We start from the raw sequence: 17,095 nt of genomic DNA, 5'->3' as shown, positions 1-17,095 counted from the left end.
ATATCACGTTGGGAACGTTCTCAAACTTGTCTTTCTCCGTCCTCTCTGCTCTCAGTCTCGTACCAGGTGAAACAGGGGACCTGTGAGGTGGTGGCCGTCCATCGCTGCTGTAACAAGAACAAGATTGAAGAGCGCTCCCAGACGGTCAAGTGCTCCTGTTTCCCCGGGCAGGTCGCTGGCACCACCAGAGCCCGGCCATCTTGTGTGGAAGGTAATGAAAACACAACATCAGTTAGAGCGCAAGCCTTTTTATATTAGCTACACGACGAGTCTTCACTCTGAGTTAGAGACACACGGCAAGGCTTCCTTTACGACTAGAGCGCGTAACGCTTGGAAGTCAGGCAGGCTGGAGCTCTGTCCAGAGTGTCCCCCGGCCCTCTCCCAGCAGCAGGGACTCACCCCGACCCCTGGTGACTGAATCAATAGAATGGGTGGAAGACAATGAACGAATGAACGTATGGCACAATGAGTTCATTCACCAAGTTTGACTTAGTAAACGTGTGGAGAGGATAAACATCTGCAGCTGTTGAGATGATGGTGGAGGGTTGAAATCCCAGTCAGGTTGCTGCTTTAATGTGGCTTTAATCATGTGGATGCAAACATACAGAAGCAAATGAGAGGGATGATTCATATTTAATGAGGCATTTATCATGATTTTTATTTTTTTCATTTTAGAGACAATACAACTACTAAATAGAATTTCAGTGAATGGAAATAAATGATAGCAAATGAATAATGATCGTCATATTATTGAAATGGAATTACAAACAAAAGTGAAAACAGAAAAAAAAACAGAAGTAAATTTTTTCTCTGTATTTATTAATTAATATTTTATATTTAATCACCTCTACATTCCACACAAATGACTTTTTTTTGTAGCAGTTTCGTCTGATAAATGTGTCAGAAAACATTCAACACACTCGCTGGTGGTGTTGTTGTTCCCCACTCTGGCCACTAGAAGGCGCTTGTCCCTTTCAGAAGTTTCCGCGCAAACAGCAGCAGCCTCTTTCTTGGCTGTTTTCAGCCAATAAAAAAGTAGTTTGTTGTTTAACCTCTTTGATGAGTTCTTGGATGGAAAGAGTGTGGTGATAATGACGAGAGCAGGGAACCGAGACAAAGATGATTCGCTGTGTAATGGAAGTTTGGGTAAACAAGGCGCGAGGTTCAAGTGTTGGAGGGAGAAGACGACGGAGGTGAGATGCGGGTTGTGGGCCTGTGCGAGCTGACGAAGCCGCTTGTCACTCACACACCTGCTTATTCCCAATCCCCCCCTCAGATCAGTGGGTCAAGCCGGACCCCTGACACCACTCACCCTTGCATGCTGCTCCTCAGACCTGCACGCTGATGCGCAGAGACACGCTCCGCTCGGTGGCCGGCCCTTTGTAGAGCAGCTAGAGTGTAAATGGACTTACATTATTGATGGCCGCTGAGAAAGGAGTAAATCGAGGCTTGGGCCATTACTGGCAGCGGCGGCGGCGGCGGGGAGAGTCCCATTACTGCCGCACCAACTTCTGTGAGTCACATCAAGTCATGTGTTTGTGTGTTTAAGGCTTCGTGCAAGAAAGTTCAGTAACCGAGTCACACATGAGAGACAGTGGAAGTCTGCTGCGAAGTCAGTGTGGAGGTCTCGCTCATGTTTTATACATCAACAACAGTGAGGTCTTTAGTCACTCGCTCCTGTCAACAGATCAGCTTAATTATTCGGAGTCAAAGACTCATGGACATGTTCAGAAACAAACAAATCCGGAGAAAACCAAAACGGAACATCTGCTTCTCCAAGAAGACGCAGTGCTGGTGGTGTTTAAATAGTGTGGTGTCTCATCCATCCCATGGTCATTTGGTGGCTTGATGACATCATGGAGGCCTGTCTGTGAATGAGTCAGGTACAATGTAGTCTGATGTCTCTTTTCTAAACCTAAATGGATGAACATGGTTCTTCCATGTTCCAGTGTTCAGGTGTGAGCTTGCTCACAGTGGTGGAGTTTAATACTAGGGAACAGCATAATAGGGTGCCCATCCATTTTCGTCCACATACTGAAGGTCATGGGGGCAGCACAATACCAAAGCTTGGCAAGCCTGGCAAGAGCAGAAGTTCTCCTCTGAGTCTCTCCTGGATGGCTGAGTTTCACTCTTTGAGAGAGTCCAGACATAAAAACTCTAGTTCTATGGGTCACTTCAAAGCTGCTATGAGTGAGAACCAGGACAGAAAAACTTGACCATTGATACAAGTTCAGCTTAAATATGCTGAAACGTGACCAGTTATCTTGGTGGTGTGATCGGAAGTGCGGTTGTTTGGTTGCATCCAGTGGCGCTGGACGATGGTGACAGACATGTCTCTGCTCACTCCAGATTAAACCTGTTCCACTGTTGTCTCTAATATCTGATCTCACTTCTGTCACCGCGTGTTTTCGCCCTCATTTATAATCGACCCCTGCGACTTTCGTCTTCATGCATATGTGAGCGGGTTGTGTTGCTGAGGCGAAGGTGATGCAGTGTGTTAGTGAATCACTGTGGAAAGAGATGGATGCCTCCCCCCGCTGCGTCTGCGCTCCAGGATCACCGAGTGGAACCGTTTCTGTGCCTGAGGGCATCCAAACCGCCGGGTCCGACGCGGGTGTCTCGTGTGTGTTTGCGTGTGTGAAGCTGCATTATATTCTCTTTAAATAGTAATGACCCGGGAGCAAGGGCACCATCGCTGGTGCTGCCTTTACATCTAACACTTGCCGCGCACTGGGGCTGCGTATCTCCACAGACAAAATCCACAAAGGCGTCAGCGTGTGCACAACGTAGACACACAAGTAATGCAATTCAAAGCAAAACCAAACTCCCCTCTGCAGCCTTTGTCGCTCCATTGAGTGAGGTCAGGTGGCAGCTTCTAAAGTATTAATGGGCAAACACTCCAACAGATGCACCCATGAGTGCACACATTGTTACAGCCCCTGCCTCTTTACATCAGTTTCATTTTCACAAGTACAATGGAGTGTTCCTTTTTATCTGAATCAAAGCGAGCCCCGAGATTAAAGCTCCGTTTCTCTCCGTAGACTTTCAAGATGGCACTCGCTTGTATGTACAAGATTACAACAGGCGTGTATAGACTCTTCTGTCACTGACTAGTTTGAAGATGAAGGTGTCCTTTTTACCTAGTTTTAGCGCCACCTGTTGTAAAATTAGGGTCACTACTGCGACTTGGTCCTCTAATGCCAACTACTACTATGACTCCTACATCATTCAGTCGTCATCATTTAGCCCACCGGGTATATCTAAAGTCTGGCTCGGGGCCCACCACGGCCCTTGATGAGCACTTTTGTGGCCCTCAGCCTGTTATGGAACATTTGTCCTGTGAGGGACCCCAGTGCTCCAATGGTGAGTTGGTTAGATTCATTAAGTTCTAACTCAGAAGAAAAAAATAATGAAAAATAAGTCAAAAAGTCCAAAAAAAGATTTCGCTGCCGAACTGAGATAAGTCTGACAGAAAAAAAATAAAAAGATGAAGATGTGAAAAGGAAGTTTATAGCCAAAGGATGTAGATTTTGGGGAGAGTTTGGAGGAACTGAAATGAAGGACAGAAATGAAGAAAACAAAGAGTGGTCATGATGGAAAAGATGGCCACAAGGAAGATCAAAGTCAACAAAAGTGCCAAAAAAAGGAACTTATTGAGATGCCTCAACTCAGTGGGGATGAAGAAGAACTATCAACAGATCAACAGTCCTAGGTCAGGACACTGGACGACCACCAACTGTGACTCCTCAGTCAAGACAGGATATATTTACACAGTTAAAAACCAAGACAAGAGAGAGACTGTGGTGGTCTGTTCTGTGCCACAAGACGTGGAAGCTGAAAATCTCTTGGTCTCGATTGAGAACCTGACAAGGTGGGATACGAAGAGAAATTTACGATCCTGAAACTCCCGGAGGAGTTGGTGAAATTCAAGGTTGACAGGGCAGCCAAGCCGAGAGTGCAGTCGCTATATGGTCAAGTGGCAAACCAACCGAACCCCTGCAGAGGCAGGTCATGCCCACTGGCACATTATCAGCAGAGTATGAACAAAATCAATGAAAGAGAGTTTCATGTTTGGTGACCGGCTGTAGTTGTCTCGAGAGACGTTTACGAACCGGTCAGTGACACTAGTCATACACTCATGTTTTACCCATCATGTTTTTGGACTTGCTCCTCCAACATTCTTCACTGAAGTTACTGTACTCTGGAAAACAGAATGGACTTCGGTTAGAAAGAGCTGACCGGGGAAGCAAAGTACATGAAGGGGCCGATATGATTTCTCTCCTCTCTGCTCCTTTGATGTTCCTAAACCCATGTCGAAATGAAATTGTAGCAAAGTAGCAAAGTGGGATTGAAAAGAATTTCTTTGAAAGTCAATCCTGTATTTTAGAATAGAGTACCTTGTAAATGTAAATGAATGAATGACTGGTGAAAAAGGTTGGAACAGTGGTACAGCGCTGTTGAAAATGGCCATTAGAAAACATTAGGATACCTTATTTGAAATGAAAGAATATTCAATCTTAAAACTTACTCAGACTCTCCCCAAAATGTAGCCTTACTTCTCCTTCCTACTGAAAGTCACCATGCAGACAAAACCTTTTTTTCATGTCAAATGTGAAAAACAGCCTCCTCCTGGCTTCCCACGATGACATCATCGGTGAGGAGCCGAGATGAGAGCTGTGGCATTATCACATTACTGCTACTGGAAATGAAACCCGTCAGAAGACTGTGACAGTAACTGTCGCTTGCATTAGATGGTCTATTTTCCACCACCTTCTCCACTTCACCTCTGAGGGGCACATGCCACGTGTTAATTGGTAAAAGACTTCTTCCACCTGCAATATTATTATCGCTCATTTTAAGCCCCAACAGGGGGTGAAGCTGCAGTTTCATCCTTGTCCACATGGTGCCAGAAACACAACAACGAGGAGGCAGCAGCGGTGGAAGATGAAAGCCTGAACACATCAACACATGTCCTGCCCACAAACATTTTAAAACGATGTAATGAGTCATTTTCTCAGGCGAGTTTTGGATTGACATGTGTGATCAGCAGCTGCACAGACAGCCAGGGGGCTGCTGGTGGCCCCAAAACTTCCCCACTTGTTATTTAGAAAACCCCAGAGAGACGACAAGCTCGGGGAATAACAGCGCCCCAGTGCCGCCTGTTCTTAATCACCTGCACCCTGAGCAAAGCTCCGTCTAGACGGTCGCCCTGAGCTCAACTGGCACCCGAAAACTTCTCTTAAAAGAAACATATTTTTGGATGCGGCTTCAAGTGAAATGAGTGCGGCAGCTGGTAACCGTGATGAAAGGCGTGCAAACCATTTTAATTAGAATTCTATACCTTTACTGGGAGCAGACCGATGAGCCATTAAAATCGAAAGGCTGAGACGCTTTCTTCACTTCAGCCTTGCAAAGAACGATCCGTTAATAGGTGTACTCACTCAGGCATGAGGTAGATGAGAACCGGATTCATTCATTGCAGAATTATAATACAACTCATAAGCGCAGATGTCGCTCATCAGGTGCTTCTTGCTCTCTGTCCTTTCTGTTGTGCCACGGTCAGGTCGTGGGGGCAGCAGTAAAAGTTAAGAAGGCCAGACTTCCACCTTCCTAGAAAACCTCCTCCCGTGCCTGGAATAGTGTTTCCAGGATATCTGGGATGGATGGGTACAGCATCTGACTGAGCTAAAGACAAAGCTCTCCTCTCACCTGTGGTCACCAGTTTTGGAGTGACCAAAAGAACAACAGTTTCTCTGTCTGGACTCTTTTAAAGAGAGAAGCTCCGTCATCCAGGAGAGACTCAGAGGAGAACCTCTCCTCAGTCAGTGGTGGTGACTCTTGTCACGGTGTCTTCTGGACTAACTCTTCCATGAGGAGGCCATTGGGCAGACGTTCAGTTGCTCAAGCAACATCTCTGTCTCAGGAGCTGTGGCTTTCCCCTGTCACCTGTGGTCACCAGTTTTCTCTAAAAATCAGAGTAGTCCCAGAGTAGAACCTCTACTCCTCCAGGAGATGATCTTCCGAGTCTGTATCATACTGGCAGTAAGAAGTGAGACTCCTCTGCAGTAAGGCTCGGACTTGGACAGATTTCACTTTGTAACTCAATGTCAAATTGGGAGCAGCACTTAATCTCAGTTAAAACGGGGAGGAAATCTTTCTGAAGTATTGGCTTTTCATCAGTTGGAGCAGGACCATTTGGACCAAGTGGCGTCAGTAGAGAGGACTTATCTGATCCAGGAGACAAAGCTCTCCAATCACCTGTGGGTTTCTCCTGTCACCTGTGGTCACCACCTCTGTAGTGACCCGAATAGTCTTAGAGAGAGATGCACAGTCAGCCAGGAGTAGAACCTTTGCTCCAAGTTTTGTTTATATGCTTCTAAGAGTTACTCACTTGCTGTCTGTTTGTTGTGACTGCTGGCAGAGGGAAGCATTTGAAGAGCTGTGTAGATATTTGCTGTGTGTAAAAGTGCGAGTGATTTCCAAAATAATGAGAGTAAAGTAGCTGTGCACAGTGAGCGAACAGAAGCAAGCTACTTGTGTGGAGCAGGATAAAATATGCTCCCGGAGGTGAAGCTCTCAAGATGAACTGCTGCTCTCACACTAAGCACCTCTCTAATCTTTTTAACATCGACTTGTTGAAGCCCTCGTCGGAGTGTCGTACAACATCTGATCTAGCCGAGATGTCTCGAGCCTCAAACAGTCCACTTGTCATCCGCTGACACGCAGGCACTTACTCGTCGGCGGCTCTGTCTTCAGGAGATAAGTTGCGAGCCAAGCTAACTGGGTAGCGGAGCTCACAGGCCATTAGCTCTAAATAACGCTCTCACGGTGCACCATCGTCGGCGCAGTAATGGCCACATTAACAAGCATTACACAGCCATTGGTTTTGGGAAGTGCTAAGAGCCACCGTACCCGGCGTGGTGACGTCACGCCTTGCTGTTGTCCTCCGCTCTGAACTTGTGTATTTGCTCCCTCTGATGGAACAGTCTCATAATTATTCTGTCAGCTCCAACTTGCCTGAGTTCCTCAGTCTTTATATTTAAAGTCCCATTACGCCTCTCTCTCTGTGTCTGAGGCTCGTCGCTGCCTTAAAACACACACTTCTTTGAGAGGAATCCTCAGTCGGTCAAGTGTAAATTTCTACTTCCACGTTATTTCTGTCTTGAGAGAAAGAGGGAGAACATTTTGAGTCTTAGATGTTTGTCCAGCACTTCTTTCCAAAAGTTTTATTTTTCTACTTTTATTGATACTCAAGGCTGCTTGTCTGAGGTCGAGGGGGAGGTGGTCGAAGTGAGGAGGTCCAGTCCTTCTTCTCCCCCGGGAGGCGTCGTGACAACAGTAGTAAGAAGGGATAGGCCAGACATTTGTTTGACGTAATACACTGCATAAACAAAATACTGAACCCAAAAATTCTATTGATTTTCTGTACGCGAGTGTGTGCACAGAGCAACTAACTACTGTTAAAGTTAATGTCTTGAAATGAGTGTCATTAAAAATACATGCATATATTTGCATTTTTTTGACTGAGTCAATCGCGTCCTTGTTTAAAACCTTTATTTGACAAATAATTTAATAATGAAATGTACAAAAAACATTGCTTGTGAAACTGCGCAGACATCAGACGGTGGTTTCCAGGACACACACTGTCGTTGTCTAGAGAGACATTCAGGACTTGTATGTCTCTAGGAGCCAGAGACGTGCAGGTCGGATCAGAGCCGACCCTTCTCACCCTGGACATGGACTGTTTGTTCCTCTTCCCTCTGACAAGAGGCTACGGTCCATCCAGACCAGAACCTCCCGTCACAGGAACAGCTTCTTCCCCTCGGCCGTCAGACTGTTGAATTTGTGAACAGCCTTTGTTGTTTGTGGTTTATTTTATTTTATTTTATTTTTTCTGTCCGCACTTTATTCCAAAACACTTTCCTAGTTAGTGGGCCATGGCAATAAATTTGATTCTGATTCTGAATCTGATACCTACACAATTTATTGTGCTTAAACCCAAATATATTGACACTATGAAGAAATCATATATATGGCTGTCAATCTCACTGGAGGTGAGTTAGCTCACGATGAATGGCAAATTACTCACACGTTTTCCATCTGTTCTCTATGTAACTTCAGGAAAATGTAGCCAACGATGATGTTTACAATGTAGCATGTTTTTGAACCTTTCCAGTGCTTTTGAGGTTTTTCTAATGAATGTTCTTGGCAATATATGTCGTGTTGTTGTAGTGAAGTAATGAGGAAAACATGATTTGTGACTCTTGAACAAATCTTCATTGAAGTTTAGTGCAATTAATTTGCCATTAATTGCGAGTTAATTCGGCTTTAGTGCAATTAATGGAGATTGCATTCTGACCTAGTGACAGCCCTAGTAATATATTGTTAAAAATAAGTACAGAAAATGTATATGAATTAAAAATAAAAAGTGAATCAGGTGTGACTGCAATGTCTCCCATTACAGAGAAAGTAAAGAGGCCGGGAGTGAGGTGGTTCAGGGGGTCGTGTGGTGTAAAGACGTTGGGGTGACTTTGAGGTTTTGTCTTTCTGCGGTCACTACTTCATTCTCCTGTTGTTTTATGTTTTTTATACTCAAAACTCAGGTCACTACAAGGCTGGTGACCACAGGTGAGAGGAGAAACCCACTCATCCGTGAAGAGCTTTGTCTTCTAGCTCAGCTCAGTCCCCCGGATTAAAAACCCGTCTGTCCACCTCTCGCCTTCCCTCACTCGTGAACAAGAGCCTAAGATACTTGAACGTGTGGAAGCATGTCATGTCCGACTGATCTGCACCCGGCCCACTTCATATCCAGCCACCAAGAGTCCTGAAGGGTCCAACAGAACCAGATCAGTTGCACAATAAAGATGTGTTCCACAGCCAAAATTCAGAGTACGTTTGAAACAATGTCATGTTTGGCTACTTCAGCCAGCGCCGACACGTCAATTGAGGAAATTGAATCTGCAAGAGTGAAGAATGCAAATGTGAACATTAATTCACCTCCGTAAATGATCGTCTATTTTAAAGTCTGCCCTTTAAATGTATTCAAGTTCCTGCCAAACACCACGTTTCCCCTGATCCTCTTTAATACAAATTCATATTTTGGATATGCCTTTTTCCATTTAAGATGTCATGCAGCAGGATTATGTTAATCATCAGATTAAAACGGTTTTGTATTATTAATAGAGAAGAGAATCACCATAATTTATTTTAAGCAGGAATGTTTCCTCCGGTTTGGCTGTTCATGGATGTTCGCTGGAGGCTTCTGTCCGCTCAACGTGTGGGCAGCTAACATCCACTCACACACATACACTTTTGATAAATGATATTTTATTGGAATTATGCAGAGAATTCAGCTGAGGGGAAGGTTTCTCTGGAGGGAGGGGGCCTTGGAGCTGCAGAGGTTTCAGCTCAGAACCCTACGGAGCTGTTGCTTCGATTAATCCTCGACCACTGGTCTCGCATGTTCTGAACTGAGGTCTCAGGGTGATGCGAGGTGAACTGTCTGTGCTTAAAGAATTATATATTTCCATTCAGTGTAATTACTCAGGTATTATGTCACGCAGCGCGACTCAACACAGGCCACAAATCTTGATGCAGAAACCTTAAGAAAAGACGGCTCATGGACAATGGTTATTTTCTTGTTCTCCAGAAGGAGAGGAGGCCAGGCTTCAAAATAGGAGCAGGAAGCAAGTTGTGGAAAAAAAAGCTGATGTATGCCAAAAAAAAGTATAATAGGAGTCAAACTATTTGAAGGGAAGATGAGCACAAGTGTGCTGCTTATGGAAACAGAAGATTAGAGCAGTAGATTCTGATGAAAAATAAAAAAAGGTATCTTCATCTCTGACTCTCTTGACTCTGACTCCTGAGTCTCCAAACAAACGCGGCAGTGACCACGACTGTAAAGACTCTCTTTCACTCTTACTGCTGCTCCGACGTCAACCAGTCTGCACTCTCTTCTTCCTCCTCCTCCTTCTCTTCTTCTTCCTCCCGCACATTCACAGTCTTCTGCTGACCCTTATTTACTCTTCTCTCCAGCTTCTTCTCCCCACTCTGAATACAGATCACTCTATCATCAGAAAACATCATAACCCATGAAAACTCCTTGCAGACCTCATTCATTCTGATGTAATGCGACTCTCACCTTGAACTCCTGGGTCTCAAATGTTCTCAAAAGATCTATATTTAGTCAAGTGTGTGAACTTGTTACTTATAAGACTTTATTGCGACGCAGCTCATCCTCGACTCCTCCACTGCAGCTGCATGAACACGTCACTCTGTCACTTATCCACATAAACAGCAGCATCAATTGTGGATCTTTTTAGAGAAGCCAGTTTTAGTCTGGGTGGTATTTCTGACTCAGTAATTTACGGCGACACAAATGGCACGATAACCTAAGCACACGCACTCAAGCATAAATCTCAACGCTCCCTCACAAAGATTTATCTTGTGAGGAAGACGGCCCGATTTAAGAGCCGCGGCCCGGTGACAGTTTTTTAGGAGAGCAAAGATACAGGGGTGATGTACGCCGGTGTAAGGAACGCTCGCACACAACAGGGAAGATTGAGAGCTCCTCGGCTCTCGACAGATCGCTGCCGACTCCATCTGTCACACGTTGGTCAATAAACGTGTCCTGGATTTATTTCAGACGCTTTTACACTTACACTCCTTTTCCCAGCCAGTGTGTTCGGAGTCTTTAGCTGCTGTGATGGTCCAATAATGGTGGTGGTCCCACTGTGAGCATTTGCGTGTTCAGTTTCTGTTGTCGTCACACTGATGTGAAATGTTGTCTGGTTCTTTCCAAGCCTCCATCGTGGCCCAGAAGTGGTGGTGCCAGATGCATCCCTGCATGGACGGGGAGGAGTGCAAAGTTCTACCGGACCTGACCGGCTGGTCCTGCAGCACCGGGAACAAGGTCAAAACCACCAAGGTAACAGGAACAAGGAAGTGTAAATGACGTGTGGAATCGCACAGCAATCTACATTTGTCTTTCACTTTCGCTTCGCATGGTGTGTGTGAATTGTGTTATCACACATCTCATCCCTCAGGTTAATGTGGTTCACGGTTCATACAAAGTGTCGTCATTGTCAGTAAATCAGAGTTTTGATGTTGTGACAAGCTGGTGAAAAAAAAAAACATCCAGGAGAGGGGGCTGTGGGAAAGCCAGTACCAGCATCTTCTCCTCCTCACCGGTGAATATGACTTCTTCATGCTTTCTTTAAACAACAAATTGTGTTCTTCATGTGTGGTTGCAGTATTAACTACTGGTGTTAGACCTGTATATACAAACCGCAGAACTCCCATTTGAATAGGCAGGCCCTAAATATGTGCTCTGACCCGCCACCTGATTATTTCTGGCCCCTGAACTGCTATTCCTTTGTGCTGATGATCGCCTCCCTGCCGAGTCCAAACGACCATAACTCCCCTGAGGTGGTGGGGAATTCAAACACCATCTGAGAGAAGCGAACCAAGGCTTTGTGCTCACTGTCATTACAGTATGGTCCCCAGCACTACAGTAGGGCTGCTCAAACTGCCTGGATTATGGATCAAAGGTTTGGTTCCTGGAAGCAGAAAACTCTGTATGTCTAATGATGTGTGACGCGCATGTTGATGGCAAAAAAAAAAAAAAAAGAAGGAGCGACAAGCTGACAGCGATGCTTGCTGCATGCTTCATGGAGTGTTTAACATGTTTAAAAATGAGTTGGAAAGCAATTTTATCTTTGTGGGAAGGCTGGTTTGGAGGTGTGAGCTTCACTATATGGGAGTGAGTCTCAATAAAACCCACGCTGCGACTGACAGTGAGAGAGACCACTAGGCTGCTTTGTCCTACGTTATAAAGAGAATGATTCACCTAACATTTTTTTTTGTCTTTTCCTACCCCTTAAACTCATGTTAAACAGTCAACTCCGATTAGTGATAAATATTACACATGAAAATGTAAAGACATACGCTGTTTGCCAGACTATGACATGTTGCCATGTCACTGCTAAAAGAAAAGTGAGCAGTCAAAATCAACAAGCACAAGACCAGCTGTGCTAAATCAGCAGGTGTCGTCTACATTTGGTGTTTTGTGAGTTGCAGTGTAGTATGACCATGCTCAGTGAGTCGCCATTTGATGTGTTGAAAGATTGTTTACGGCCGCCTCTCGCATTTTTATTTGGGTAGCCCTGCAGAGAAGTGGAGTAGGTGGTCTGGACTGCACAGCCGCCCTCTCCTTCACTCACCCTCATGCACTCTTCACACTCGATCTGTCCGTCTGAGCTCCAGAGAGCCCCTCAAGGCAGCACCTCAGGTAGCGTCTGCATCACTGAGGGTGCAGAAACTGATTCATGTGGTGACCCAGTTCTGCAGAAGACTTTGTCTCTCTGACAGTTATTACTTCCAGGGAGCGTCCAGGTTCAGGAAGGTTTTTCCTCCAACAGTATGAGGTCGAAGGTGACAAACTAAGCAAGAGAAAACGTCAAATACAGAATCATGAACAATAGTCCTCAGATAAAGGTGAAGTCCAATGCAAGGCCCGGGGCCAAATCTGGCCATGCAAGTGACTTGAGCCCGGATGAGCTTGAGTGGTGAAACTGTTGGACTGTTTCTTTTCAAGGGTTTGAAGTGGTGAGTCAAATTTGTGTGTTTCAATGTGATATGAACTTTGGCAGTGAGGTGGCCTGCTGGTGGACAGAAGACATGACAGCTGTCACCTTCATTTGGAAGCCTGGTGACTCAGGACTCCCTCACAGCAGTACAGTTAAGAGTCATAATCGAATCGGTGAGTGGCGTAAACGGAGGAGTGGCTCGGAGACCGATCGCTGTCATCACTACCTCACTCTCTATTGTGCGACTCCGAAAACTGCCGGCGCCCAGCTGACTGAGGAGCCAATAGCGGAGGGTGACAGAAGGAATAGATCTTCTTCTGCCTCTCCAGAGCCAGGATGAGAAACGGATCCCCTGGCAACCGCGCGCTCCGTCTCTCTCCAGACCAGACAGCCTCTCGGCTCCGACTCATTCAGCAGCGCCTGTAGATGGATGTATGGTTTGTCTCTGGCCCTGACTCGTATTGAAGTTTTACGACAATAACACTGCACCAGACGACGCTTGCTTGTCATTTACCCGCCTCAGGTTTGTGTGTCGGACGTGGAGCTGATGTTTTCCCACAATTCCTTCCTCCTTCTTGTTGATGAACAAGCTACATCCCCAAAGAAAGCAAAGTTGTCGCTTGGCAACGTGAAGTCTTGGCCGTGTCATTGACCTTCTATGACAAAGAGCTGGACGTATAAACACGCTTTCCTTCATTGGACGCTGTCAAATGAAACTGTGGCTCATGAGGATTTTCTTTCATTGTGTGTATAAATGTCTTTGTCACACACAACACGTACTCACGCCCTCATCTTAGTGAGGGCCGTCATTGCCATAGCCCGTTCCCCAGCCTCTCACCCTAAACCTAACCATCCAAAACAAATGGCATGCACATGAACACACTCTCTCTCCCTGTCCCTCTCTCTGGCTCGGCCATTGAACGTCTGACCGTGTCTCTTTCCAGGTCACACGATAGCAACAGAGGTGGAGAGGATACCTGAAGCTGGGCGAGCGGAACAGATGATGACTCACGTTTTCACTGGACTATGGGAACATCACGAGCAAGACTGTCTGCAGCAGCAGAATCCTCAGAACTCTGTGAGGAGTTGCCTCTGATCTGGGACGACACGGACTCTTCCAGGAGTGGACTGGAAACAAAGTATATATTTCAACATCGCTTAATGTGAACAGATGCTCTGTAGGTCAGCGGGGGACGGCGCTTCAGTGGCAGCCATTTTGTAGTTGTAAGTAGGATCTGCAGAGTAGGATCACAGCCACATGTTAAACTTTCATTTGCCGCAGTTGGAGTGTTCGGGAAGGTCACGACACTCACGGCAGCCTCAGATAATAATGTATTTATCTCAAGACCAGTTATGGGTTCAACACTGACGCTGGCTTTGAGTGCACCGCCGACATCTCTGAGAACTACTTTAAATCCTAATGTCATTTCATCTGCTGCAGCTTCGATGCCATCAGTCGACTCATAAAAAGATCTCACCAAGACCACGGATTTGTGCTGACTGCTGTCGTCCACTTCATTAAACGTGCAGCTTCCTTCACGCCCCGAGGCAGAGTGTCTCAAACCGCTTCACAACAAGGACGCGAGGTTGAATTTACATAAGTACAGAGGCAGACATGGTGGGGCCTGGAGGCCACACGCTGCTCTTCTACCGTTCCGTCAGCAGAGTCAGGCTCAGGTTAGGAGTTGCATGAATCAATAAATACATGCCGGTGAGAAATTTCACTTTTTATATGTAGTATACGATTTTTTTTGTCCTAAATCAATGTTGAACTGTTATCTATTTAGTTTTTAAAATTTTATTAAGTACAATTCTGTTTTTTTTTGCAACAGCTTCTTTATACTTTATGACAATATAAGTACTTCACATACTTTGCATTATTCTTTGTGCAAATTAATGGGAAACACAGAGTTAATTCACATTAAACAATAATAATACATTTAAAATTAAATGACAGAAAATGATGTATAGAGCAAAATGAATTAAAATAAAACAAGCGGTGAAGAGTAAGTGAAGAGTGAAATATGAGAGCTCTGTGAAATTAATGAAAAATATAAAAACTGTTCACAAAAATCACCATAAAAGACAAAATGTTTTTTTTTTAAACAAGATAGAAACAAAAAACAGAACACACAAAAACCGAACTGTTGCTCAACATCAAACAGAAGTTGCTCACAACCCAGGTTTTGTTGCTGAACTCAGCAGCCTGTATCAAGATGGAACTGGACAATGAAGAGAAGTTTGTGTGGAGCTCCTTGCCAAGGATGTGTTGAGTGCTGACCTTCAGAAACCCTCTCCATGTCAGCAGAATATTTGCTGCAGTCCATGGAAGCAAATCCCCGTGCAGGCCTGCTGTTCCTACCGGGCTTACGGTGTTGGGTTCAGTGGCAACCTGAGCAACCGTCAAACGTCTCTCTGTAATCTCACCAGTGTGTCTTCCACCAGGGACAACAGATCTTAGTTAAAAGCTCGGCTCTCTCGTGTCATGCAGAGATCCTAGTTCCGGGTCGCGGCTCCTCGGTGATGAGTCCGTGGACTCTACCTCTCCAACTCTGGAATCAGAGCCTGAGGGAGCCGTGGGGCAGTCAGGGGACCGGTGGCAGGCAGACCCCGCTCTCATTACCGAGAGGCCTGGATCGCAGCGGGCTCCTCTCCAGAGTCGCATTAAACTGACGTGGAATATTTTTAGGCCCACACGGTGCAGCTGTTCAGACAGGAGAGTCGCGGCTAAGTGGCCTCTTTCTTTCACCCACTCAATGGGAACCATCTTCAGGGCTTGTTTTTAAATGGTTGACTTACATCATGGGAGTGAGGGATCAGTTGAGGCGGCTCCAGTTGTGTGGGAGTTGGTCCCATCTGTCTGTGGTGACCTTTCTCCTGTTGGTGGCGCCACCCTGGCATGATGGGAATAACTCCCAAAAATGACTTGATGAACTGTTTATTCGGATGACAAAGAAAAATGAATGAAAATATATTTAAAAAAAAAAGATCCAGACACTAAAAAGTCACCGCCTTCTGTCGACCTGTTTTGAATGTAGCACTGGACAAGAGTGCCACGAGGAGTCGGTCTGCGTCACAAAACAAAGATTTAAAACAGCTGTTTCTCCCGACACATTCTCACCCCTAAGGCGTCGCACACTGACGGTTGTCTGGTGGACTTTGTGTCCCTCGGTGACACATTCAGTAGAATCAAATGTTTCCTCTCCCCTGGCATTTCCGGACGCCGTATGCAGTGCTTCAGCAGATAAGGTAGATGATGTGATGTATACTTGTCATCGGATGAGATGAGATGAAAATAAATGCCTTTGATTGATTCATGGACTCCTGCCGTCTGCTTCCCGACCCTAGTGCTCTTGAGCACCAACTCCCAACTCCCCCCTGTGATCCCCTCGACATGTCTGCGCTGCTCTCCTGCCTTCCTCCTCGCTCTTGTCACATGAATCAAAGTTGCTCTGTCAACAAAGGTCTTTGTATCTGATAGAAAACCCGGCGCGTCTCTGTGGAAGACACACCTGTGGCGACGCTCGGCGTGAACGCCTGCAGCATGCTGATGAGAGGTGCCCCTCAACCGAGAAAGCGGCAGTCGATGCGTGACATGTGTTTCAAGCAAGTCTCCTCCGAGTCGCGTGGCAGCGTCAAGCGCTTCTCCTCGCTCATCATCAGGATTGTCAGATTCACACGATCAGCACCTGTTGAGGAAAACAGAGCGTCGTCCTCTGGCTTCTGCATCATCTTCTGTCAAGTCCAATTTGTATTAGCCTGCAGCCATTTGCAGGATTCATGCTGGTGAAAGCTGATGCGTGACAAGACGACGCCCATCTCTGGCTGTGAAGTGCTGCTCTTAATATTGTTGTGACCGGAAACAATTCTAATCTCCCAAAAAAAGTGTGACTGTCCTGGGGGCCACAAGTGGCCCCTTGCCTGTATTTTTGCCTCCCTTAGATGATACTATACTTCTTTCATTATACACGCCAAATCATGAGTTTTTAAATTGGATTCTTCCAATGTCTGATGACAGCCATTTTAATTGTTTTTTGTGTATATTCCCTGAAAAAAAAAAGTGCCTTTGTATCATACTGTCGTATCCATGGTTTCCAAGACATTCACCGCTTAAAAGAATCTTCCAATAGTTCATAATAAGGATCTTTAAATCCAACATATTTACAAACCAAATATCAAATGAAACAACGTATTTTAAGCGTATAATGTCATGGCGGGATTGCACTTTCCTATTTTGGAAAATTTAATCTGTTTTTCTATCTTTTGATTTGACGGCACTAAATACAGTTTTAGGTTGTTTTTTTTTAATAAAAACAAAGAAAAATGAAGCATTTTTTTTTTTTTGCAGAGATGACACACCAGTGACCACATCTGTCTGGCCGACCTTTGTATTTGCTTGTTAAACAGCGCCACCTTCAGGGGACAACAGCCGTCATGCCACAATATGGCAGGAAGTGACAAAATCCAGGCGATATTAGTTGCAGCAAACCATAACGTTGAAAAAGAGG

The 17,095-nt window shown here is 45.4% G+C and overlaps 1 protein-coding gene across 2 annotated transcripts in view; it reads left to right on the top strand.

Annotated features, from left to right (window-relative positions):
- The window catches only part of tafa4b (TAFA chemokine like family member 4b), a 45,831-nt gene extending 29,949 nt beyond the window's left edge, over positions 1-15,882 (top strand). The window contains exons 4-6 of one of the 2 annotated variants that reach the window (XM_053868874.1): positions 56-211; positions 10,803-10,927; positions 13,532-15,882. In XM_053868874.1, the coding sequence (XP_053724849.1) occupies positions 56-211; positions 10,803-10,927; positions 13,532-13,543 (293 nt within the window). In that variant the 3' untranslated portion in view covers positions 13,544-15,882. Of the gene's footprint in view, positions 1-55; positions 212-10,802; positions 11,151-13,531 lie in introns of those variants that run through there. The other variant, XM_053868872.1, reaches the window with a different exon arrangement.
- Positions 15,883-17,095: the final 1,213 nt, after the last annotated feature.

This window comes from Synchiropus splendidus, chromosome 6 (assembly GCF_027744825.2).
Source record: "Synchiropus splendidus isolate RoL2022-P1 chromosome 6, RoL_Sspl_1.0, whole genome shotgun sequence".
Classification (NCBI taxonomy): domain Eukaryota; kingdom Metazoa; phylum Chordata; class Actinopteri; order Syngnathiformes; family Callionymidae; genus Synchiropus; species Synchiropus splendidus.
Note: the sequence above shows the minus strand (reverse complement) of the source record. Positions and strands in the feature narration are given on the sequence as shown.